Genomic DNA, 26,846 nt, shown 5'->3' on the forward strand with positions numbered 1-26,846 from the left:
TTATGTTCATCTCCTTTATTTGCGGCTCTGCGTTATAATGATTACAGGTCGAATTTCATGAACTGTACAAACAGTAAAAGGCGGCCAACTATGCTTTACATCATTGTTTCACACAAAGCAAATACAGAAGTATCCAATTGCCTAATTGTCTATTTAAAAAAATGGCTATAGGCACAAAGCAGAAGAATGTTGGAAAAGAGAGTCAAGGGAAGAGGTATACATAAATAAAGAAGTACTTCTTACATCAAAAATGTCCCAAGAATCACAAAGTCTGCAGAAGCTTGGTTAATCAAATACTGCAGTACTGATCTCATCAGTATAAAAGTGAAAGAGCTTTAGTTCTGTAATAAAAATTCAATTTCTTTTATTTTATTTCGGAGAGAGGGAGGGAAAGAGGGCTGAAGGAAGGTGTAAGAGAAGGAAGGGCAAACTTTAAAACAGCAGCCAGTATTAGGAAGGGCAGTGGGAGGGGTGAACAGGCACATTGGAACCATGGGAACATGTAAATTGACCACTGTCAAACCAGTGTAAATTTCTTGGTTTCTCATGGAAAACATTTTATCCACATATTTTCCTCCCAAACATATATCCAACACTGTCTTCAATATATGACTTTGTTGGTAACTTCTAGAACAGGAATAGTGCACGTATTCCTGCCTCCTCATTGCTGTAAAAAGTTATCTAGATGATTTCAAACACTTTCTTCAGCTCTACTATAAGCTGCCAGTCAGACTTCTGCATTTCATCCCTGAACCAGTCCTTCAGAGCGTCGATGGACTGACGGCTGATCTGTAACACACAAGACAAACCCATCAGCACCACACTGATGCATGTTAATAAAGGCAGCTTTTCATGCCTCGGAAGCAATTAATCTGAGGAAAGGGCATCAGCCCACGCAGTGGGAAAGATCCTTCTAATCCCAGCTCTGCTACTGATCTGCTGCCTGACCCGTCCCACTCATTTCCATTTTCTCCTCGCGTCCCTCACCGGGGCCGCAGAGACAGCAGCGCCCACCACCTCCCGCAGCACCAGCACAGCCTCCCTGCCCCACGGCTACGCGCCCCCCGCGTGGGGATGTGTGCCCCAGCACATGTGTGGCAGAGGGTATCTCACAACACAGTGACTGAAGCGGTCAGGAGGGGGGGGAAGCGCTGTGGCTTTGCTTCCAACAGCAGAAAACCAAGCTAGGGATCATCTCAGCTAAGCCCAGTGTTCCAGAATCGGGGCAACTGAAGCATTGCTATTTATTGCACGATTCCAGAACCAGGCAAACACAATCCTGCTGTAACGCCACGGGAGACCGCTAAGCCGCTCAGAGCACCAGCTACGTACAACGGTACGCAAATAGCTAATTTAGCATTTTACCCTCTCAGGTACAGTAAAGCTGCAAGGTATTTTTAGCTCCAGTACATCATTCCTTCAGTCCTCTTGAGGGGCACTACTACGAACCCTCACAACAAAGCTACAGACAAACTTGGCTGAACTATGCCACACACGAACCACTTCGAGGGTCTGTTAGTCTCTGGTGGAAGGTTCCTCATGTGTGTTTCTCAGGCTTCATGCAACATTTCCACTTCAAGCAGGCTACCACTATGTCATAAGCCCTCTCCAAAAAGGCAGATTGCTTTTACCTTGCTGACGAGGATATCTGTTGCTTCAAAATGTCGTCCGTACATTTTAGGTGATTCACCGGGAATAGGCTCTATTTTAACACATACTTCTTGGCCTTTTTTTGCCACCTCCACTGGTTTATGGTTTATTTCAATACTTGTAACTATTCCAATTTCAACAAACTGTAACACAATGAAGAAGCTGTAACACACACCCACACCACCTCTGTCCACACACTCTTCTCTCAATTCCTGGTTCGAGATACCGACTTGCCCGTGTGCAGCACTGCACTCACCGGAGCAGCCACCTCAGAACGGGCAAGACATCCTGCACTGTAATCACACCGTATCAAAATGGGCATCCACAGTCCCTCTGGGATATCAACTTGTTATCCCTTAAAAACACCAGGAGTTCGCTTCCCCCCACCTTAAAAGCTACAGGGAATGACCGTTTTACTCATTACTTTATCTCACAGCACAGGAATCCCAGCAGGGGGAAGGAGGGTGGCTGACAGATCTCCGCAGCCACGCGTGCTGGCCAGGCCCCACAGCAGTCGGGAAGCTGCACCCCATTACAGGACTCAACCCCCTCGTAGCGGAGAACAGCGAGCTGGCTGATCACCAGGGAAGAGGCTTGATCTAAATGTCTGACCCCCTCCTCCTACCAAACCCCTGCACGCCGGGGAAAGGTGAGCAAGCTGCTCCCGACGCATCGGCCCTGGCACCACCAGGTCGATCAAACGTCCCCTGGGAAGAGGCGCTTACTTACATTTTTGCTAGGTACGCACATAGGGGTCCCCTGCTTCACCTGGCCGGCCTCTACAACTACACCCATCACTATTGGGTCACGGGAGTTGAAAATGAACTGAGGGAGTATTTTCATCTTGCAAGGAAATACTGCTATATGCCTGGAAGATGACCGAAAAAAGGCATTTTGAAGCAGATACTGGCAGAGCGTACGCAACATCAACAGTTCTGCCTTCTCCCACACTTCTCGGGCATTTATTCTAGGAGTGTGACTTGGGGAGAAGTCAAGCAGGAAAACATTCTCCTCTAATCTTGCTAATTCTAGTCACTACTTGAGCTTCAAGAACTATAGGGAACAATAATCAAGCATGGTTGGCCTGGATTTTATTTTGACTGGCTTGGGCAGTCAACTAAGACCAAGACCAAAGGAAGAATAATTTTACAGTATAATTACAGTCTCAGAAGAGCATAGGAATAGAAATATTACTGCCTCAACACATCACAGGGACTCCACAAATTCAAGATTCTTGTTTGCAAAGTGAACAAATACAGTTAAATGCTGAGGTATACGAACTCAAATTGGGATCAATATGAAATGAAATACATTCATTTATTTTTGTCTGTCCTTACTTTACTGAGGATTAAACCAGTGGCATAGCTTTCAAAAATTAATTTTGGGTCCCTATAAATTCTTAAATGATTGCATATTCATGTTACTGCAGTCAGAGTTAAGCCCTGCACACTGGAATTGCATAAATATGAAACAAGAGACTCCAAATCCCTTTAGTTTTGTTTCCTGAACTCTGCAAGTCTAACCCATCTGTCACAAACGAGGAACAGAAGCCAAGTATACAAAGCAAACATTAGTAAGAACGCTCCATATTACATGACAGTTTTAGCTAAATCTTGTAACTGCTTCACAACTCTCACCCTACTAAGCCTCATTCCAGATGCAAACAATTACACTGGAGTTATTGCCCTATCCTCCTCCTCCTTTCCTTCCTTCCCATCCGAACTACAAACTAAATAATAATAATATGGAAACAAGAAGTTAAATGCAATTTCATTTATAATAAAACAATTAATAGACACTTATTTGGGAAGCAGCCAGAATAAGATTGCTCTTACTTGAATTCCTCTTGCTTCTGTTTTTTGTAGTCTTGTCTATATTTTGTGAAGGCATCAAATAAGTGATAAATTATTTCAGCACTAAAAATTCGAACTCCTAAACTGTCAGCCATTTCCTGTGCATCACGTTCAATCCTCACATCAAATGCAAGAATGACTGCGTACCTGTAAGTAAAAACAAGTCAAACAACTTTACTAGACAGACCACAGAACCAGAGCAAAGGAGAGGCCCTTCCTGAAACACCGCCGCACGTTTATCAACTTAGTAAAGCAAAGAAGTTACTTACTGTGGGTCATGCTCCAACATAACTGATGCCTTCATAACGTCTTTTTTATGGACAGGACCTATATTAATTCCTGAATACTGTTGAAAGGGAAAGCCACATCAATCAGTCACTAATCTTTGAGTTGAAAGGAAAAACAGTTACTAACGAAAATACAGAAACAACAATATCGGAATCAGCACAGAAGTACTTACTGGCACTTCTGATGTTTTAAGAAATTCAAGTAATGCTTCTAAAGAGCCTAAAGTAGAAGCCTGGACATAAACACCTTTCTCTTCTAATTTGATTGCATTCAGTGTTTGCTTCAGTTCATGTATTAGTTCATCCTTTAGAAAAGAAAATAAGAAAAAAAAAAAAAAAAAAAGAGAGAAAAAGGCAAGTTTTAGTTCTATTGCTATTTATGCCTCAGGGTACAAAGTCCTTCTGTTCATAAGCTGCTGAAGTTATGCAACAGTCCTACTGACAGGTACCAACTTACAGACTTGCAGTGTAGGCCACACACAGCCCTGGGACACACTGCTGCTTGCTTCTGGCATTAGAAAAGTCTGAACTGAACCAGACTTGGAGGATTTTGCAAGAAGGTGATCATGTAACAGAAAGCAGATGCCCATCTTGGGACTTCATAACATTTCTCTGCAGACTACACATCACTCTGCCCAGCACTGGAAGTTTCTGCTGGCAAGACGGAGCGAACACCCACCCGGCAGTGTGTGGCAATACCTTCAGCTGCCTAACCGAGGACCAACAGTAAGAGCAGCAGACACTCCTAAAACCGTGAGCTGGGAAAGGATTCTGAATGCTCTTTAGGCCTAGGTACAAAACAGGATACAAGAGCAGCAAGGCCATTTTTCTGCTTTCTGAGAAGTCGAGCCACTTTTTAAGAGCCCATGCCATTTAAACCCAAACACTCAGTCTTTTCCTCTGACAGATGAATGAGTGTTGTCATTTACTTGAAGCCCTCATGCATCTACTACCAGTACACTTTGCCTACGTACTCATATGTACCCAGCAATAAAGTCTGTACTTGGAGGACCTGAAGGATTTACCTGCCTTTAGAGGCAAGAATAAATAGAGAGTAGGCCAAATAAAACTATGATTAAAAGTAAACTATCAACATGTGAGTTTCCCTTTTAAACTAACTTCCCAACTTTGGAGAACAGGAACATCTCAGCTGAATTTTGTTTTTTAAGATAGCTACATTCCTTCCTCCACAATTTTTAAAGTGTAAGTCATAAAAGACATTTACTACAGAAGCCTTAATTCAGCTTTGCAATTCTGACAGTTTGAAGAACTCCACTAGCAGATAGTTGCCTAATATAATTGAAATGTATGCATAATTACTGATTTGGTATTTGTAGTAATTTAACATGTAGTCAAACTATGCTATGATACTGGTTTTCAAATCTTACTCTACCAGCAGAGACACCCCAGCAAAATATCAGGGAAAAACTAAAGGTCAAGATATCTAAAACATCACCACACTAATGCTTCACAGAGACACGAGGCTACAGTATGTTATTGTAACAGTTTTTAAAACACAACCAAAAAAAAGCAAGTTGCTTGTGTACTGAACTCTTGCCATTTAAATGAGTTTCATCACCAGAGATCTCAGTTACCCTCAGTTTAAGTGCCTTATTTCAGCATTAGCCATCTCACCTTGAGGACTGGGACTTCATCCTCTTTATAAGCTACAAGCAATGGCAAACCAGCCAATGTTTTTTCCAAATCTTTCCCAAGAATCTTCACACCTTGAGCAGCGACGACTTCTTTGTGCTTTTCATACTGGTTCTGAAAAGGAGAATACACACTAGCAAAGAGTTCGCATAGCTACTATACAGCAACACAAAGTAGTGCTGAGCAGCTAAAGAACTTGCCACCAGCAAGCACAGCAGAGACCATGGCAGTGAAGTCCAGCAGCTCTCATCTTTCACCAGTGGTTTTCTCCACTTTGCACGCTCCTCTCCTTCTAGATACCCCCCACCCCATTCCTGCCGAGGAGGGCAGGACAGGGGGAATCATCTAAACATAAAAGGAGGCCAAAAGGCAATATATACTAGAAAAGAACGAGCAGTGATAGGCAGCTGCTCAGTAAAAAAAAAAAAAGGAAAAACAAACCAAAAACAAAACAGAAATTCAGCCCCATAGGAAAGTAAGGGGAAGATGCCAACAGCTCAACAAAAGCGCTAAAGCTCAGCTGATGCAACCCCAGGCTCTGTGCGGGAAGGGCTGTCTCATTCTCCCACTGGAGGCCTCTCCCCATCCAGCCTTCCCGTGTACACAGTTCCATGCCTGGTTTCCCAGGTGCTCCTCCCCACCCAAGGGAACCTGGAAGATCTCTCCCCACTCAGGGCATGGCTCCAAGTCATCACAGAAGTAGCTATTTCCTGCAGACCTTTAAATCAACACTGGAGGGATCTTCTGGTTTGTTTCTTCATTTCTTTTGTTTAGATGTCCCATCCTTCCCTTGCAACTGCAAGGCAGCTTCCTTCCTCAGTAAGCACTTTGTTCCTGCAAGTCTCTATTCTTTAGCCCTCCACCCCAAAATGTGGGTCTTATTTCAAGGATAATTCCCCATGGATAGGCTCTAATTGAGATGTCTCCTCATTGCCTGCTTCAAAAAAAAAAGCCAGCTCCCCTAGATCTGCTTCCCCAGCTAAAAGTTCCCAAATCCAGTGTTGTTCATGGTGGTGCTGGTACCCTACACCCCATCTCCCATCAAAGTGCAGAAACTCATCTGAAGACTATGCTGTCAGCAACCTGTGATGTTACGTTGCTATTCAGTCCCACAAAACAAATTTCAGTTTCCTAACAGTTCCACACACCGGTTTATCTTCTGCTTTAAATAAAGGGAAGCAAATAGATGGGAATGCTTTCAATTCATTCCTCACAGTACCAGAATATATTCAACAGCTTCCAAAGCAGCAGAGAACATAACCTAAGCATAAACGTCAATTTTCCTTTTGCCATTCTCTAGTCTTTATCAAGTTATTACGGTAAAGCTGCGCTCCAGATTGGGAAGCCTGACTTAGATTCTCCAAGGTGACTGTCCTGTCCCACCGCTGATCAGGCTGCCGTCCACACAAGTGGAAAGAGTGGCTCTTCCCATTTAGAGCAGGCCAAGAAGCTCTTGCTCAGATTCCACCTCAAGGTCAACAGCACATCCCTCAGCACCTCTGAGGCCACAGCAGTCTCACAACAGAGGATCACCATGGCAGGGGAGCCACCCTCAGCCCTGGCCCCAGCAATTATTAGTACTACTTTACAAGAGCATTAAGTTTGCAGGAAGAATTAAACACTAAGGGCTACAGGAGCCTGCAGGGACACAGTTCTCCAGTGAAATGAAGCACACCACAATTGCTGTAGCCTTAAATGAGGACCCTGATACTAGTTTTCCACCTCTAAACCAAACCTTTAAAGCCTGTCCTGTTACATTCACCTAGGTTATCTGTACGGTTTTCTTTCCCTTAAGCAAAATCTGTGCAGACACTGACTCCTCCCCTTCTAAACAGGAAAAATCAGAGCAGCTCTTCTCATCATCTCTGAACTGTAGGTATGAATATTAATGTATGTATTAATAGCCTTTAATTTCTGTGGCTCTCCCCCTCCTTTCATGGAAAACAATACAGGCAGGATCTCAAATTTTGTGTCTCTCCCCAGTCTATTAAGACTGGTGCAGCAAAACCTCCAACAACTCAAAAATGACAAAAGGCTGCAGATTCTGCAGAGGTCCCAGTCATTGCTACTCACCAACCACTCCTAGAAACTTACTTGTTTCACTTTTCTCAAATCTAAGTGTAAATGATTTTTGTTATTAAAAAAAACACTTTTACTAATAGTATAATAGTATATACTTTTAACTCAGAAGTCACTGTATTAGTACACTCCAATTCCTATTTCAGATGGTTATTTCCCTCTCACATGCTTGAATCCCTTACTAAAGCATACACATTTTAGTCCTCACTGCAAGGCAACTCCTTGATCCTTTTCTTCACCACTGTTATAACAGACACACCGACAGGTATTACAAACACATTCACAAAAACACGAGATGTGCGCTGTCTTCTCCTTTAAGTCATCCTTAGATACTGTTAATATAACTGCAGTCTACTACATTCTCGCTTTTTATAAAATTTCCTTTTTTTTTTTTTTTTTCTTTTCATGGTTCTAAATCTTCTCTAAATGTCACCACGCTAACCAGTTTCCATACCTTAACTCGTAGCTCCTTCATAGGAGGAGGCAGCAGAAGACCTCTAATTTGAGTTACTATGGGACCTTCTACTCCAGGAACAATAATGGTGTCTCCTTCCTTCAGGCGTCCGTTAATCAAAATAACATCTATGGTAGTGCCCATGCCTGGCAGTGCTTTAACCTGAATGAAAGGGGAGAAAGTTACTCCCTATTTAAGCACTTCAAACATGAAGAAGGGGGCAGGGAAGGGAGAAATTTCTAGATGAATTTTAAAGAATAGCTGCTGAATTACCTCCATGACTTGAGCTCTCAGCTCCTGACACTCAGCCAGTCTCTTGGTCAGCATAGTTTGCGTTAGCTCAACAAGAAGAGCTATCAGACTTCCCATGCCATCCCCTGTGTGAGCAGAGGTAGGTACAAGAGAAACAAAAGTGCGGGGATCCTTATTTTCATAAAACAAGGCAGCGTTCAAGCCCTGGAATCAGGATTAATAGTTATATAGGGAAAAAAACATATATGCACATCAGCATTAACAGTAACATTCGACCCCAGTAAATTACTATTGTATTTTTCAACTACCAATTTTAAAACAGCCTTGTTACTGACTGTATGCTATGGAGCACCAAGCCTCAACCCACACTCAGAAGCAGTATGGGATAACTCTACGAGGCTAATTACCACATCTAGCTTCTAGACAGCATTGTATGTCACCAACAGAAGATCCTAGAACTGATGTGATTCATGCGCTGCCAGCGTCCAAGGGAACAAAACAGCTGGGATTCTCTCAGCCAATTCCCAAAGAGAGAAAGAACAGGGACAAAAAACAATCTGCTACTCGTGACTCCACTGACCACACACAAGTAGCTGCTATTTTTCTCCAAACTAGCACTCTTAAGGCTAAAAAAAGATCAATTTAACAACAACAAAGTTTGGTTTATCAGAGGTAAACATCAACATGTCAGAAGAGATGCTACAGTTTTCTTGATATTTCAAGTTGTTTTGAGAAAACAAAAAAAAAAAAAGACACAAGCCCAAAACAAAACCACACAACCCACTGACCACCTTTACTATCACTTTTGTTAACCAAAACACTTTTAATATTGCAGCCTACCTGTTTGGCAAATTCCACTATAATAGCCTTTGCACGTTCTTCAAACTCATCTTTTGTGTTCTTTTTCTGCTTCTTTAAGGTGACAGCTACATCTGTATCTGGACTTTTTTTCCAGTCATATAACCTATCAATCTTGAAAAATATAGTAATATGTCATCTTATGCAGCTTAAAGGGCATCTTTATGCTTATGCCACATCATCTGTGAGAAATACTTTACTAGCCAACATAGCTATTTATTTGCTCCAGTAATCAAATTAAATCTTTTTATTTGCTTTAGCTGCTATATTTATCTCTGTTTATGTATCTACCCAATGTCAGCTAGTATTTCATGATAGCAATGCTACTTCAGGTTTTAAAAATTCAAGCTATAACGAGCTAGGTTCATATGGGGAAAGTTTGTATACATTCGTTATCTGAAATTTAAGGTAAAACATTTGGAAGAGACTGACCCACATATAGCTTCACACACACAAAAAAAACCCTCACAAAACAAAATATGAAGGGCTGGTTTTTGTTAGGTTTTTTTGTTGTTTGGTTGGTTTTGTTTTTGTTTTGTTTTTTTTTCCTGAAAATAGACTGTATTAGTTTTACAAAGAACTTTTTAAACTTACTGGTCAATTTGGGCCCTTTCCCATGTTGCTATAGAAGGCATCACAGAGCAAGTGTTCAAAAGACAACTGCATACTTCAGAAATACTTCCCTAAGCAAGTTTTCAAAGCAGGATAGACTTAGTCTAATAAACTATTACACTTGCTGTACAAATCAAAACTACCATCTTTAGAAAATGGATTACATTCTGGTCAAATGACAGAACTACAACATGAAAGGCAAGAACTTTTGGATATTTAATCTCAGGCTCGCTGTAGGCCTCAACACCTCTCCATCCAATAGTTTTGTTTTGTTTTTTTTTTTTAAAAGCAGCTGTTTTCAGCAATGTGATAATGGCCTCCTCAATTCCAAACACCTTCAATCTTATTGATCATTTTATTTTTTAAAGTATACTGAAATTTTTACATTGCACATGAATATCCTTCTTTAAGTTCCCTGTCAGCATGACAAATAGCATCCAAAGTGATTGGACACAAGTAATTTCCTTATTATAATTCATTCAAGTCATCACAAACAGCCAGCACAATTTCTCAAGCACAGGAATTCTAAAAACATGGCTGAAAATAACTGGCTCTACCATCTAATACTGCATAACATGAAATACTTCCTATCAGTGATCAACATTACTGTTGCAGGAGCTTAAAAGCCAGCTTGCCTTCAAGCCAAACCAACAAGTATCAGTAGCTAAAATAAAGTAAGACTTTTCAACACAAAGCTTGTCTTTCATCAGAAAATGCACACAAATCCATGTAAGTAGGTGCAAGGAAAAAAAAAAAAAAAAACACAACACAACTGAAGTACAACTTCCAGAAGTGTGAACCATATACAGAAGTTACATAAGGTAAAGAAACTTATCAGTAGGGACTCTGAGAAGAACAGATCGATTATTCTGCAAAGCTCCTGTAAAGACATTGGGGTATCAAGGACACGAAAAATGCAACAGAGGATTTAAGAACCACTGCTTTAGACTTTACACAATTCAAGTTCATGGAAGAAAACAGAAAATTGTCAGATGCTAAATACACTGTTAGAGTAGGAAAACACACTGTTGGAATAAAAAGCTATCTTACCTTGTTGAGAGCTACAATAAAGGGGCATTTCTTTGATTTCAACAGATTTATTGATTCAATTGTCTGTGGCTCCAAACCATGCATGATGTCAACTACAAGTATAGCAATATCACAAAGTGAGCTTCCTCTATTTCTTAGATTGCTGTGGCATTGAGGGGAAAAAAAATTTTAAAAAAAGTCATGTAGCAACATAACTTTAATAAAAACACCAAATACAATGTCAAACTTAATGACCAACAAAAATATAAAGCTGATCAAGTAGTTATTTTTCCCTCAAAAACGTAAGCTATATCAAAAAAAAATTCTAATCACACTGTGTAAATTCCACTTAACAGAATATATTAGAGTATGTATAAGCAAAAAAGAAGAAACTATTATTCTCCCAAGAGTTTTCCTATTACTATCTGTTTTTACAAGTTAAGACATGTGCTGATTTTTTCTGAGTGAGAATTGAGATAGTTACAGTGAAATACAGGAGCGCAGAATCTGAACAAGATGATCTACTATATAATATTATACAAACACTAAGAATGTCGGACATCCTTGGTGCCAATCAAAACCTGGCTAGAAAATGAAGAGCTGTACGTGATATGATGCCAAGGAACTGATCAGAACACTACCAAGTATCCTAAGACATGTCATTTCGATGTTTGCAAGAGATTTGTGTTTAAGAATGTCACAAAGACTTAATCCTTCTGTTTGGAGATTTCACCCAAGCATTACCTTAGTGAGTAGTTTTATATATCATGTTTTAAAATTAAAAGTTGATTTAGTGGCTTGCCTGCATGCCGCTGGTGTTCCTAGACAGCATATGATCCAGGGATCCTAAGACTCAGCTGATTTCCAGTTTTATGAACTCAGTTACCTTAACTGGGACACTATCAACTCGTAGTTGGAATAGAAGTTCTAATTTTTCAGAGCACAGTATTTCGGTCACCTGAAATCCTCACCTTTGCTTCTCCAGCTAGTTTCCTGCTTCCGTCTTTCCTCTTACACTATTAAAAGTTATTTACATGCTTTTTCAGATATTCATGGCTCAATTGGCATGAAAACTGAAAATTAACCAGACATAAAAAGCACCTGCCAACTAAAAAAATCCACTTATTCCTCTACTTCAGGTTGTTCAGTTTTTTTGAAGCGAGAAGAAACACAATTATATAAACACCTAGCACTGTGTTAAAAATACATCCAGATGGGAAGTACTATATTGTGAGAAAACATTACCTGAAAGACTCATGTCCTGGAGTGTCGATTATCAGCATGCCTGGAATTTTTATGTTCTCTCTGTCAAACTAATATTTCAAAATATTAGCCATCTTTTAAAGATTACACAAGGAAAAAAAAAACAAAACAAAACAAAACAACCTAAGAGCTGGCAGCATTACTGACAGTCTTCACTTCAAAAGTCCAGATACATATTTTAAGAAAAGCCAGTACCCTTCATAAACCAAATTGGTCAAAGCATATTTCAATATAAAAAAATAAAGTTATGCAGCACATTCTCCTAGGTATCAAGTGGCCATAAGTTCAGCTAAAATTTGTAAGACAAGGCAAGCGTACAGAGAAAAAAATAGTTCAGGCTAGTGAGATTTATCATCCTTATTTTGAAGATTTCCTCCTGTCCACTGACTTTACATTTTTAATAAATTGAGTAAAGTCTTGGAAAAAGCCATCACTACCAAGGTTTTTCAGTCAGCAGCTGCTGCAAGCAAAATAGAATGTAGTATCTAAACCAAGCAAAACAGAACAGTTACTATTTCTGTAGCACAATAAAATTCAACACCTGGAAATTGACCCGATTTCAGTGCATATAGTAAAAAAGGCACATTTTTGACAGAAAAATATACTCGGTAAGTTTCAAAAGTCTCAATTTACAATCAAAACAGTGACAAATAAGCAGTTTATGTACATATGTGTACTGTCCAGAACAGAGGAAGCAGTATTTGCGTGATTTTCTGAAGAGGTGGAAATGCATTAACCAAAATCAAATGTATCAACTAAAATGAAAAATGAGAGTGCTTCCCTTTTTGGGAGGCAGGGAGGAGGGTAGGAACTAGAAAACAATCAACCTTGATATTAGAAGAAGAGGGGAAAAGTGTATCTGCCCACGTCAGGAAATTTCACAAGGCCTTAATTAGTTTACACTTCATATTTTTCAAAAAACGGTCTTTAAAGTGCTGTAACTTACATTTTTCACCATCTTGGTTTGCTCATTAATAGCTTCAAGGGGAACATTAGTCGCACCAATCTGCTGAGTGATACCACCAGCTTCACTGTCCTGAACATGAGTATGGCGGAGCTAGAGAGAAAACAAGACCAGAAATACTTATACGTAAGAGACTAAAGTCACCTCTGAGTACACTTCAATTCCTTCTATTTTCAACCAAAAAAACACACCTGCATAAACAAGAAGCACAGGCAGTGCCCCCACATTCCACATCTTACCTTATCTAAAATTTTGGTCTTGCCTGTGTCTACGTGCCCCAGGACACAGATAACTGGTGCTCTGAGCTTTTCAGTGTTCATATTTTTGCTGTTTTCAGCTCGTCGCTTCTACATAAAAAGACACATAAAAATTTGTAAGTATAAACCAAAAACCACAGCTCACCTCTTGATTATATACATAAAACAGAGTTATCTGTGGGACTTGAACCTTCAAGGCAGCTCAAGGTCTGTCATTCCTCTTCTGGCAAATCAAAAATTTACAACTAACAGTTAAATTTGGTTGGTTTAGGTTATGAAAGTAGTAGGCTAATTTATTACATCCACTAAATGTTGCTTTGTTGATAGTGCATTCTGGAGCAGCATCTTGGGTAAGGAAACTGAGCAGATCAGCAGCCACAAAAATGTCAAACAGTTTAGAAATACATCTTTTAAAACTCTGAAATATCTATCTGTAAAGGATAAAAGCCTCTTTCTCCAGGAGGGAGAGAGGTGGAGGAGAACAACACTTAAGTGCACGTTCTTTGTGATCAAGTTGTCTAAAACCAAATACTTCATCTTCAGGCAAAAAGAGGTATTTTTTCTTAATTAACCCAACTTCTGGACCTGGTTAAGTATTAGTTATGACACAGCCATCATTTCAACAAATATGGTTAAAAGGCTTTTCAATGAACTGAAGACTAAGTTGTTTCTCACACAACACAAGAGCCCAGTTGTTCAAATAAAGCTGTATCTTAATACCTCGATTCTCCGTTTAGCTTTGTCATAAGCACGCTCTTCCTTAGTGCGGTCATCATCAGAGTCGTACTCAGAATCAGAGCTAATTTCCTTGCTGGGCTTTTTTTCCATAGATTGTTTTCCAATAGCCTGGGAGTCTGCCTCTCTCTCATCTGAAGTCTTTTCATCCTCATCTTCACTCCCTTCGCTATCTTCAAATTCTTCACTCTCTTCTTCCTCTTCCTCCTCATCATCTTCCTCCTCCTCTTCCTCATCCACTTCATTTTGTTCTTTGACTTCAATGTGGACAGGTTTGCTCTCTGTCAAAAAAAACCCACACAAACAAAATATAAAATTCTGTATTAAATTCACACTTGTTGGGGAGAGGACAACAAAAAAAAAAATCAGAGAGACTACTATAGAAGAGTGAGGACAGAGTAGGTTCCATTCAAGAAGTGATAGTCAAGATCATTTTTCAACTTTCAATATAAAAAAGTATCTCACATTCAGAACTGCTGACTTGTGTTTAGCATCTGTGCAAGCAGAGTGAGTTTGCGCTGGGGGTAGTAATTACATTATCAGCACACTTACACATGACATCATTTGCAAGTATTCAGATGAAGTGACATTCTTTAAAGTTGTGTGCACTTCATAAAGGAATGAATGCACTAACACCTTTAAGCAGAAAGCCAAAATACTCCAAATTCAACAAAATATGGATTCTGTGTATGACTGATCAGGAATGCACATTTAAGCAGAAGTAACAATAAGAACAAACGGTCTCTTCTGTGTCTGACAAAAAAAAAAAAATCTCATCTGAAGGTTTTCCTAGACTGTTCAGAGTAGATTAATATTTTTCAGAGGAATTCTTCAGCAAACAAACTTCCCATTTATCATACTTGCGAAATTGTAAGAGACAAGCTAATGAACACTTTAAAGCCATGCATTCTATTTCTTACAGAGCTGCTATGAGTTCCACTGCTCTTTAGTTATGTTTCCTTGCTACACTGGAAGTCCATCAGCTTAGTAAAACACTAAATCTAATTCCCGGGAAGGCTTTTTTTCTGGATCACATTGGCAGATCCTTCAAATACAAGCAGCAAGAAATGGGATGTGACATTCTCCCTGGGACAGCAGCAACAGACTAAAACAGTCTTTCAAGAAGGTGAGCAGCCCTTAGTCCTCAAAGCAGAGCAGTCCAGCACCACAGGAACACACACTTGTGCTGAAATAAAATCCATACTGCTGTAGATATATGTATATAAAGTACAGGAAATATAGGGCTGAGCAAGTCAAAAATTACTTGATGAATACTCTTTGATCCTAAACAAAGACACGCCATGGAAGCACTAAGAACAGTAATCAACTCCCATTCAGGAGGCCTCGCACCAGGACAGCTTTCTCCACCACCAGAAGAAAACACTGGAGAAGTTATCCCTGCCTTCTCACACAGGTCTAACTTCCCCATAAACATTGCTGTTGGCTGCAGACAGAATATGGGCTTTGGCATACATGTGCAGGAACATGAATGTTCTGGCAATTCTTTCCTTTCTTCTGCAGCTGCCTCTCAAAGAAGCGGATGAGAGAATGTACCTAGAACTTACGACAATGCATGCACACTAACCTTCATAACTTCTTAGTCCCCCACTTCTCTGAGAGCTTGTTTCAAAGGTACTCTCCTGGATGCTGCCAGATTTGTGTAGTAAAACCGTTCTGGCTTTGGAATGGTCACTAGAGAAACACAGTACCAGGTAAAAGGTTTCCCTAAACTCCCAGAGGTGGCTTAAGCACATATTAAGAGGATTTTTACTCCCATCAGAATGAACAAAAAATTCTAACTGATTTATTTTAAGTGATAACTGCACATGAGTACTTCCAGTACAGCAGTATTTGAGCAGTTTCTGAAAGCTCTGCCTTTGAGAAGAAGATCTTATGTCTATTTATCATCACACATGCCTCATGATTTATCTAATGGGGCAGGGAGAGACTCTAAATACCACATTGTTTTCTACAGAAACAAAAATCTCAGCCCAAAGAAATCTCTTCCTCAGAAAAAGCATCTATTTGATATTTACATGCCCACCTTTCTCTCCATCTTCATCACTAACCATAGCTTCCCAGTCATCCAAACCTGCATCTTCCATTTCTTCTTCTTCCTCCTTTTCTTCAGAAACTAGGAAATCCAACATTAAAGGAAAAGAAAGAAACAACTCAGCAACATATATTTTTAGATGCCCCTTCTTTTGACATATTGACAACTGCAACTGTTATCATTAATTCTACTACATTATCTCCATGTTCCCTAAGCACAAAATGCTGCATACTTAATCTTCAGTTCTCCCCACAAAATCTTATAGTGCTAGCATCTTTGCCTAGCAAAACATAATTTTGGAAGACATAGCGAAACTACTTATCTAGTTCCTGTCTTCATATCATGCAAGTGCCTGCATAACACATGCCACACAAACCTCTACCACAACCACGTTCCTTGAAAGGAGCTGCCCAATTAACAGTTAGCCATGTGTAGCAAAGTGACAGAGAAACAAGAAAACAACTTGGGTTATGGTATTCATTTTAATTAGTGGGGAAAATAACAACTTGTCTATAAAAAGTGCTATTTTAGGACTCCAGATGCCTTAACATAATTATACCAAGAATTCCCGCAGCATTAAATATATTAATTCCAGCAAGAATTCAGTCAGATATATGAAGAAACTGCAGCTCTTAATAACAAACAAATGGAAGAAATGCAAATTTTTAACCCTTTCCAAAAGAGGCATTAAACAATATGTATGTTGCAGCACATGGAATGTCATGAAATTTTAGCTATTTGAAATGAAGCTTAAGTTCCAGACTGCTAGAATATTAACTGGGAAATAATGTTCTGCCCGTGAGCCCTTCTCTGTTATGGTAATGAAATTGCACCTTCAGGAGATAAGTCAAGTACACATTCAGCTTTATTTTCAAAAAGCTGGAAATTTTTTCAGTATTTGCCCGACTTAAGAATGAGGGTAAAAATGGAAACAGCCTCCTTGCTGAGGAAGCAGTCTACTACAATATGATTTTGCCAAAAACAAATACTGTGTGCAGGAAAAAAATGAAGGCAACAACCACTTGCTAGGCTGATACTCAGCTTCACAAGCTAACCCATATCCACTCCATTCAGCACTTCTGAAAGCAAAACATTTGAAGTCAAGAATAAAATCACTGTGAATACTGCAGTATTAATATCAGAAGCAGCATATTTCCTCCCTCCCTCCACCTAACTGCTGACAAAACAGCCTTTTAGAAAGAAAATGAAAAGTCAAGGGAGCTAATCATAAGGCACCTAATGTGCTTATTTGAGATAGCTGCCTAAGTCAATTGAACACTGGCATTCACCCAGAATAAGGGACTTTTACACTCTCATTTTGAAGCTTCATGCCTTTTTATTCCATAAAATTACATCAATTCCTCCAATAGGAAAAGAAAAACAGCAACTACTTCAAGAAAGGATGGCTGCTCAACCCCCATCCAACAAGTTATGATACCTACCACATAGTAGTGTCACACAGTCCTACATGTTTTAAGTTTATTTGCGTTACTACTAACCTGGCTCTGCTGGAAGAGGACTCTCTTCTTTTACTGGTGGTTCCAGTTCTACAGCATCTTCAGCTGTGGAAGTTACCTCCACACTTTCTGAAATTGCAAGAAAGCAAATTGGTTGCTACACACTTTCAAAGTGCAAGCCAACTTACTTAGACATACAGCTTCACACTGAAGTTGTGCTGTTACAAGCAAACAAAATCTGAATGTATGTAATACCAAAGTAACTGAACTTATGTTCATGTGGCTTATTTGAAAAACATTTGGCTTTCTAAGCAGTTAAATAGATTTATGTGATAGGTCAGGTATTGGCTAAGAGGGCTACCATCACTTTTGACCATTAAAAAAACCTCAGTCTCTCAAATAGAAAATGAAGTAATAGTAATGAACTACTCACTCTTGCTCTACTGTCCCATATTAGGAAAAAAAAAAAAAATCACCAATACAATTCAGATAAGCACCATTCTCAATTCTTTACCCACACTCCTTAAATGGTAAGTAGGCATATAACTCATGTCGAATGTAAAAAAACCCAGCTAAATAACAGAACAGCCTGATGCAAGGAGGTTTTGGGGTTTTTTAATCTAAGGAATAGACTTGAGAAGAGCCACAATAACACTCCCACAGGAAAGCCACAAAGCACAAAAGTAGAAAATTCAGACACATTCAATTTATGTCTAACGTGCAGTAAATTCTGTTTTCAAAAATGCAAGCTCACTGAACTACTCACACCCTAGAGACTGAAAACTGTTTTTATATACAAAAAACAAATAAATAAACAAATTATCTCCAACTTAAAAGTACTAAAACTAAAATCAATCCCCTTTCATCCTGGGACATCAACTTAGGCTTAATTACAAGTCGTTATTACTTACACTATATTGTATTTAACCTACATATGCACACAAAGCATTCAACCTCACATTCGTAAAAGGCCTTTACATTCTGTACATCCCCAACATTTAGAAATTCTAAAGAAAATACCCAGGTTAGGAAAAAATTAACAGTCAAGTAGATTGTAATACAAAGAACTAAGCGTGCTGCCTTCAAAACAAAGTTGGGATTCTAATGCATCAGCCCTCGCACGTGGGGGCAGGGGTGTCCAAAGAACCTGAGGCACCCTGAAGTGCCATTAATTTGGGATCAGCCAATTCATTCCACAAACACTGCCAGAAATGTGACTAATCTATTATGTATCCCTATATGCAAGTCACACCTTCTTTATTTTCTGAATGCTGCTGCTTCTTCTTCTTTTTGTCTTCATATATTGGCCTCTTCTTTGGCACAGAGTCTTTGGATGGCACTTCAACACCTGCAAAGAAAAAACTGTTAGGAAGAAAATCCAGGTGGTTAACTACTAAACATAAGCTTTGTTTTAAATGAGAATGTGTTTCCCAGAATTGCAGTGTGGAGGAAGGAAGAAAATTGAAATTAGATTCAGTGCATATTTTATCTTTCTAAAAAGTCTGATTTTCAAAAGCTATAAAACCTGAGCAAAGTGTAGTTCTTCAAATATCCAGAACACTCTCAAAAATAAGTTAGATAACTGGAGGGGACGGGGATGACACCCAAACAATCTGATCCTAAGAGTCCAGGTTTGAAGCTATCGCATGAACACACATACTTCAAGTTAAACAAGCATATGTCAGTGTCAAGTCTGCTATGCTAAAGCTCACTTAAAACCAGTCTGCCAGCTTCAGACAATCTGAGGCAATTAAGATGCAGAGCTCTTCTTAAAAGTTTAAGGTTTTTCACTAGATAGTATTTTTCCTTTTGCTCAGTCTTAGGGTTGGTTTATTTTTTGGTTTTTAACATAAGATGTTTTCAGGTATTAAAATAATGCCAGGTTCCATTCATCAGCTTCATCTTCACCTCACCAGAAAGACAGCACTGTAACGTTGGAAGGGATTCAATTAACTTAATTACTGCCACACCTTCTGAAATACTCAAAAACCCTTCAGGTACTGTGTGACTTACTGTATAGGCTTGACAAAAATCCAGTTGTGGCAGCACACAAGTAGAAAGATTCTAATAACTACAGCAATGATAAATGGCCTTTGTGTATGTTTAAGAGATACAAACATTTTACTAGCTACAGAGATTCCCACCAGCAGTGTCAGACAGTGCTCTCTACCATACAAAAAGGATGCTCAGCCCACAGGAATTTGTTTCTTTCCTTAGCCACAAACAAGTTACCAGGAATACATTAGGACATGGGTTTACAATACATTGGATACATTTACTTTATTGCAATGGAAACAGACTATATTTGACAGAAAAGGAGGAAAGCTCCTCTATAACCTTTTCCTGAAGCAAATGTAAAAGAATATACTGCTTATGTGGACTAGCTAACTTGAGACAAAACAATGCACTGGCTTAAGTGAGCACACGAATTAATCCAACAGGATCCAGACCACTGGTCTTAAAAGACCTGTAGCACAGCTTTTCCTGGCCTTTGAACTAAGCAATGGAAAGAAGTGATTTTTACTAAGTTCCACAACATCTTTTAAACTGCAGGTAGAATGTATTAAAAAAGCTGGATATTTAGAGTGTGAGATGAAAATACACAGACATTTAAACCTACTTAAAAAAACAGGGGGGGGAGTGTCTGACACACACTGCCTGCCTTGACAACTCAGCAGCTTTACATGGAATCAACTCAGTATTTGCCCTTCCAGATTCAAATATAAAAAATTCATACCCCTTACCGCTCTGTGTTTGTTTTAAGGGGGGGGGGGGTGTTGTGTGGTGTTTTTTGGGTTTAAATACTATTACTATTTTCAACTTTACTACTTACCCTGAGCTTGGAGTAGTTTAAGAGTAGCCTCCGCTCTGGCTCTGGCTTCTCGTTGAGCTTTTGTTAAAAGTTTTCCCTCCTTCTTCAAACGTTCCTTCCTCTCTTTTTCCTTCTGTTTCTTTCTTTCTTTCCTCTCTTGCTCTAATCGTTCCTAGAAAATGGTTAAAAAAACATGCAGAAATTTTAAGGCATGATTTAGACAAAAGCAGGCCAAGTGTATATTCCATTCATGAGAAACATATTAAGGACTAATCCACCAACTGCACCAGCAAGGGTGGAGGCTAAGATTACCCTCTCCCTTGTTCGATCCTCAGGGTAAGATACACAGTACCTCCTCTTTGCGCTTCGCTTCTAGTTCCTCCAATCGTCTTATGCGTTCTTCCTCCTCTCTTTTTGCCCTTTCCTCCTCCTCTTTCATTTTAGCCAAGGCTTCTTGCATAGCTTTAACTGTGGCTTTACTGGGACCCTTCTTCTTCTCTTTCTCTTTTTCTTCTTTCTCACCTTTCTTTTTTTTCTTGTCTTTTTTCTTTTTGTCCCCGTCATTGTCATCAGCTACAGGAAAAAGAGACATACATTCAAAGACCCCAGAAATTTTAAAGATACTCTAAATACAATTAATGTTTCAAATTTGATAAATAACACCAAATGAGGAACATTATGACTGGCTACTACATAAGCACTTCATAATGAAAAAACAAAACTTTGTAACTTAAAGTCAGCCCCTAAAGTCTTGAAGTAACTGAGAAGTGGAAAAGTATGTTTGCAATACAGAACTGTAAGCATATATTGTCATGAGAATTCACCATCTAGCTTTTGTTCTCCCATGTACTTGAACAAACTACAGGCCAGAATAAACAGTCACACGAGAGCCAACACAGAGGAGCAGACAAGGCTACCAAATGTCTAGTGTCCCCGATTCAGAATAAGCAACAAATCATCTCCACTGCCTGCTAACTCTTTGGCCTTCTTCTAAAGGCTACAGTGATCAAAATACAGATATAGAAACCATTCTACAAACCCTCTGTTCCTGCAGGCATCTCTCCTTTTTCCCCAGTGCCAGGGGTTGCCATGACTTCAGGAAAAGCCTTCTCTTCAGCTTTTTTTGGCGCTTCCTTCGTCTTTCCTGGTTCTTTACCACCTTCTAATTCTTCCTTCTCTTTCTGCTTCCTCAGTTTAGCTTTTTCTTCCTCACGTTTTTTCCTTTCACGTTCCTTTTTTTCTGCCTTCTTCTGTGCCACTGTTTTTACTTTGAATGAAGGTTCTTCTTCATCATCCCCACTTTCAGCAGCAGGAGTAGACTTTGGTTTTTGGGTTTTCTTTTGTCCTTTTCTAGACTGGGAGATCTCATCTGATTCATCACCACTCTCACCTGTAGACACTGCCCCTCCACGCTCTTTGCTTTTCTTAACGTTAGTTTCATCTTCTTCTGACAGATCATGCTTTTTATTTGACTTCTGCGTTTTCCCTTTGCTTTTCTTAATCTGTGTCTCATGATCATCATCATCACTGCCAGAAAGCATGTCTTGTTTTGCTTTCTGAGTTTTTTTAGATTTTTTATCTTTATCTTCCACTTCCTCACTGTCATAGTCATTTTCCAGATTGGCTTTTTTACTCTTTCCTTTCCTTTTTTTATCTTGTTTTGATAAGCTTTCTTCATTGTCATTTTCAACCTGATAATTAAACAATTCAATAATTAGCCATGAAAAATTACTTGCTATTGTGAGCTAAGCAGCAGCACTGAGATGTCAAGAAAAACTCCTCTTACTGAAGACAAAGTTTGAAACCACTAACTATTCCTGCTGAGTGTACTACACCTCAGCCTACAATTAAAATTCATTCTGATTGACTTTGAATAATTATCAGTATGAAGACATGGCTTCTGGTAAAATCTCTCACAATTGACTTTATTATGAAAATATTAGCATGTATAATTAAAAATACATGCTATCTGCATGTTTCACATAGGATCTCCAACTACACTGCAACACTAAACTTTTCTGGGATACAGGTGTCTTGTATTTCAACTCTTTGCTATTAAATAGCCCACCTCCCTCTCAGTATTCACCTTTCCTGTAGCAGGTTCCCTGTCAACTTTCCCTCCTTGCGCCTCTATTGACAGTTCTTCCAGCTCCTTCAGGATATCATCTTCACTAAAATAAGAAAGAAGTCATGGTACTTAAGTAACTGTGGTTTTTAATAACGGAATAAAATAAGACAGATCATAGAAAAAAAATAAACTTACTCAAAATCCTGTTTCTTCTTCTCTTTTTTCTTTTTGCCTTTGGATTTCTGAGGATCTTGCTCCTTTGCAGCTCCTGCACCTTCTATCTCAGCAGCAAGGGCATCAATATCAATATCATCTTTTGTACTAAAATGCAAAAGGAAAGCAGAGTTATCAAGAGTTCAACTGTTAAGCATACATAAGAAGCAGCCATTGGCATAAACCAAACAAAAGCTTCAAAATGTAAAATCAATCACAAGACATAAGCAATGCAGCGGCAAGCCCCACATTTAACAAACCATTATGCACTATTGCCTTATTCCACCCAATAGTATGAAAATGAAAAGCCTTCACACGTCATCTGCTTGAAAGGAGGTGGAACAGTAAAACATGTTCAGTTGTTGCAACACTCACTTTAAAAGTTCAGATGTGAGATTTGACAAAACTTCTTGGAAGAAGTTTGTTCCTCCAAAAGATAAATTGTTCAGTCCTTCAACTCACAGTAGGTGCCATTGATAGAAAAACAGCCCCCATAATGAAAATGTAAAGGTGAAGCATAGACAGAAGAAGTCTTGCAATTTAGTAAACAGAAATTCTATTAAGTGGTACTTGCCTGCTCCTTTAAACACCCTTCAGCAAACAAAAAAAAAAACTACTGTATTTTTTTTTTGGCAAATAAGTGAAAATTCTTCACTGCTTCCAACTTACGATAACAGTTGCATATGCTTTGCTATCAGACTGAAAAGTTTTACTCTTAACTTTCAAGAAAAGAGCTCACTCAGAGAAACGCAGTTCAGCCCCAAGTCAGACTCTAAAGCAGATCATAAAAAATACCAATGCAGTTGGCAAGCAATTTGCCTTAGTATTACCTCTCCCAGGCCTAAAGAAAGCCAAAAGAAGTTTCATGAGGCATCTGAAATATGCATCCTTCCACATTAGGTCTCATATCACGTTTCCCTTTCAAAAGCATTTTCTTTTCTTGCTATAAATAATCTTTAATCTGAACTAAGCAGAAGTGGCTTTTTTCCTGTCCTGTATCAATAGTTGTAATTCAGATGCACCTTCTTCTTGACTCATACCACAAGAATTGAGCAAACACCAAGTCTAGTGTCCAGAGGTTTTTCCAACTGTTGTTCTTACAATTGGAAGAAAAGAGGTTTACCTGCTTCACACTTAGAACTCCAGTACTCAGAACAAAACTGGTCTATTAAAGTAGCAAACATTAGGATGCTACTTTTATCAGCCCGCAGTTTCAAAAACCATTTAATCTATATGCTATTAACATATCATCTAACTCCTTCTTAGATGCATGGGCAGAAAACTCTTTTTTTCTTCACAATTTCGGTGTCTCAATTACCACCCACTTAGGACAAATCATCCAGACACAGGTTGACCCACTAAACACCTGAATCTATATCCAGAAAATAAGGGAAATAAATTTCTTCTAGATTCAAGACCTCCAAGATATCAGCAAATTCTAAACTACTAGAGCCTCAGCCTTGCATATTTACAAACCCAGAAGTTGAATACTAATACAGAAAATCAAGTGCTTAATTACTCCTTTTACTCCTTTAAAGATTCTGAAATTCAGTAAGTTGCAGTTCCCTTTGCAAAAGGAGAGGTCTGAGAGAATCATTTTACAAGTTTAAGTGAATGTTGACATTCATAAACCCATTTTATCCCAAATACTGGGCACGAGCAAGTCACCAAACTGTCTGTATGTGACAACAGCACAAGTAAGCAACAATGCACTTCCTTCTTTTAAAGGCCAAGACTGATTATTTGTATTCTCAAGATCTCAAAATTTTCTTCTATATAGACTGAACAAGCCAAGAAGCAGCACAATGAAGCACCTCACTTTCCAGCATCTTTATTACCAGAGATACTTACTTTTAGTCAAGAGAACAAAAAACACGCCTTGAATACATCTAGTAGTACTTCTTATGTTCTCACATGACAAGTAATACATTCCTCAAAGAAATGTAACTCAAATAGTTAATGCAAGATTTCTAAACCAATCCCTACCTCTCTCAAGAGGAAAGAATACACTTTTTGGACATTTCCACCTTAAGAAGAGCTGACTTGACGTTTCAGCAATTTAAAAGCTGTATTCATAAGCAGTTTAAGTGTCTGTGCACCAGGGGTACGTAGGCAGCCAAAATAAAAATGCCAACAGCCATCTCTACATCTAGAGTTAAAGCCCTAATATCAGGCTAACGATATTACATCTAGGCCTACACATAGGCCCTCACATTTCTTTATGCATTAAGTGCAGCATCAGTTTTAAGCACACTTGCTTACCTCCTCCTACTCTAGGAGCTAATGGAGGAGGCTGAGTCAAATCAAAGTTTGCAATAGTTTGAAGAGACCAAAATACAAGCTCTACTACTGCTTCTTCCATGACTGTACTGCTTCCACTACTACAGGATGTTAACCATATGGTTGTACAGATATTAAAGAGCCAAGCCTTTAAACATCTTATAATTCACATGGACATTCTCAAGGCTGACTTTTCACATTGCAACTTTGCAGAAAGTTATGTCCAAACATAAACCACAATTTTTATGCTACTAGCAAAGAAGATGCTTATGGTACCTTATGTCTTCCAGGATACAGACTTTAGTGGGGTGGGGGGTTATTTGTTTTTAAATCAATTCACTTCAACTGAACCTTGAAGAAGAAAACTTCTTTGGGTAAAAAAAAATCTCTCAAATCAAACACTGAAAAAGCTAATTCACAAACATTAAGCTTTAGCACCCACCAGCAAGAACAGTTTAGGAATAATAATGAAAACTTTTCAGCTGTCACAATAGTGGCATAAATAATAGTACGAGAGCCTTTCCAACCTTGGCTTCCACTGCTTAACAGTCAATGGTTTCCAGGAAATCTATCCTTTCCACTACATTTCCATTTACTAAGAAGTGTGACAGCAAGCTTCAAACATGTGAGCCTCGATGAAGTGAAAAGTAAAATTAAGGCTGCATGCACTTAGATATACAGTTATAATTCTTCTTAAGAACTGTAAAGCGAGAATATCATTGGAAAGCTAAGGAATTCAAATATTGCCTTCCATTACTAAGAGTGTATTCCCATACTGACCTTGAATTTCCTTACCTTTTAAAACTAATAATATGCCACTAAGATTTCACAATAAAAGAACGTTGAAAAGATTGAGACGGCACCCTCCCTCTCTTCCTGGGTAATTCTTATGTCGTAAGGCACCCACTGCTCTTAGATACATAACAGGAGAGCTTCTTTCCTATTGGCACTGGAAGATACACCTAGGAACTTTTTCAAGTAGTCCCCAAACATGTTTCATAAACCCAAATGCTCTTGCAGGAACCTCCTCCAAGTCCTCCAAAAGGTCCCCACACAGCCTCTCTTGCCCCTCCACTCAGCCTTTACACGGCTCTCAACCCCAACCCTAAGAGTGCCCAATACAGGAACCTGAAAACACCATTCAATTCTGACCTCGAATTGCTTTCATATGAAGACTTCATAGCCTCACTACCTTAGGCAATTCAAGCTCAGAATGGTTTGGACTCCAAGGAGGCTTGCTTTTGATCAGGTTCACACACCAAGGTAACCCCATGTTTCCCCAGCACATGAGGTTCAAGGAGGTCTGGAAAGTGTGAAACCAAAAGCAAAGCGCTACTTCACTGCTAAGGAGTTGTTTTCCCTGAATTACTTTCATCTCTTTCAGAAGTGAAGCCTAAGCCACCTTTCTTACTTTTGATTCCCTCCTCTGTTTTTGCTTCCAGATATGAAAAGAGTTCTGATATTGCTAAAACAGCATTTCAGTGCAATAAATTACAGCAAGAGTTAGGTGTGTGTACCTCACTCAAGCCTAAACAAGCAATCTGCAGAACATTAAATGGCTGCAGACATTCCTCCATGGAGGTCTGTACCCAATACCGGACAAAGCTATGCAGAGGGAAATGATCCAGCAGCCAGGCTAATAAAAGGAGATAGCAGTAATCAATAACAAGTATGCAGAGATCACCACATTTCAGATACCAAAACTACTCTTCTCTAGAATTACATCACTGATAAAAAAAAAAAAAAAAAGCGCTCTACATTTCCCCTACATAATTTCACTGCCTTTTGCCATTTAGGTTACAGCAATATAAGACTACAAAATATTCCAAAGCATTTTTAAAGTAGCACATAGACACATTCACCTACGTTATACTGAAAAATATTGACCTTACTGCCCTGGAAATGACATTAAGAAATCATATGTTGCCCAAAAGGGTTCCAGTATAAGTTGTCTGCACAGATTACTGAAAACCTGCATTACATAGGGAAAACCACTCACAAATAGATTTCTGAATAG

General features: G+C 39.1%; 1 protein-coding gene across 1 annotated transcript in view; it reads right to left on the reverse strand.

Moving 5' to 3' along the window:
* EIF5B (eukaryotic translation initiation factor 5B) overlaps window positions 1–26,846 on the reverse strand; it is a 38,884-nt gene continuing 12,038 nt past the window's right edge. Inside the window, exons 2-24 of the mRNA XM_033004927.2 lie at window positions 22,532–22,657; window positions 22,355–22,439; window positions 21,308–21,959; window positions 20,621–20,841; window positions 20,290–20,440; window positions 18,709–18,804; window positions 17,499–17,585; window positions 15,991–16,080; window positions 13,932–14,227; window positions 13,194–13,301; window positions 12,937–13,047; window positions 11,973–12,040; window positions 10,749–10,890; window positions 9,069–9,200; window positions 8,250–8,432; window positions 7,977–8,138; window positions 5,426–5,557; window positions 3,964–4,095; window positions 3,773–3,849; window positions 3,486–3,650; window positions 2,380–2,518; window positions 1,632–1,793; window positions 1–789 (exon numbers count right to left, since the gene is read on the reverse strand). Coding sequence (XP_032860818.2) covers window positions 682–789; window positions 1,632–1,793; window positions 2,380–2,518; window positions 3,486–3,650; window positions 3,773–3,849; window positions 3,964–4,095; window positions 5,426–5,557; window positions 7,977–8,138; window positions 8,250–8,432; window positions 9,069–9,200; window positions 10,749–10,890; window positions 11,973–12,040; window positions 12,937–13,047; window positions 13,194–13,301; window positions 13,932–14,227; window positions 15,991–16,080; window positions 17,499–17,585; window positions 18,709–18,804; window positions 20,290–20,440; window positions 20,621–20,841; window positions 21,308–21,959; window positions 22,355–22,439; window positions 22,532–22,657 — 3,625 coding nt within the window. The 3' untranslated portion in view covers window positions 1–681. The remainder of the gene's footprint in view (window positions 790–1,631; window positions 1,794–2,379; window positions 2,519–3,485; window positions 3,651–3,772; window positions 3,850–3,963; window positions 4,096–5,425; window positions 5,558–7,976; window positions 8,139–8,249; window positions 8,433–9,068; window positions 9,201–10,748; window positions 10,891–11,972; window positions 12,041–12,936; window positions 13,048–13,193; window positions 13,302–13,931; window positions 14,228–15,990; window positions 16,081–17,498; window positions 17,586–18,708; window positions 18,805–20,289; window positions 20,441–20,620; window positions 20,842–21,307; window positions 21,960–22,354; window positions 22,440–22,531; window positions 22,658–26,846) is intronic.

The sequence above is a fragment of the Tyto alba genome, unplaced genomic scaffold, assembly GCF_018691265.1.
Source record: "Tyto alba isolate M040663 unplaced genomic scaffold, T.alba_DEE_v4.0 Super-Scaffold_45, whole genome shotgun sequence".
Taxonomy (NCBI): domain Eukaryota; kingdom Metazoa; phylum Chordata; class Aves; order Strigiformes; family Tytonidae; genus Tyto; species Tyto alba.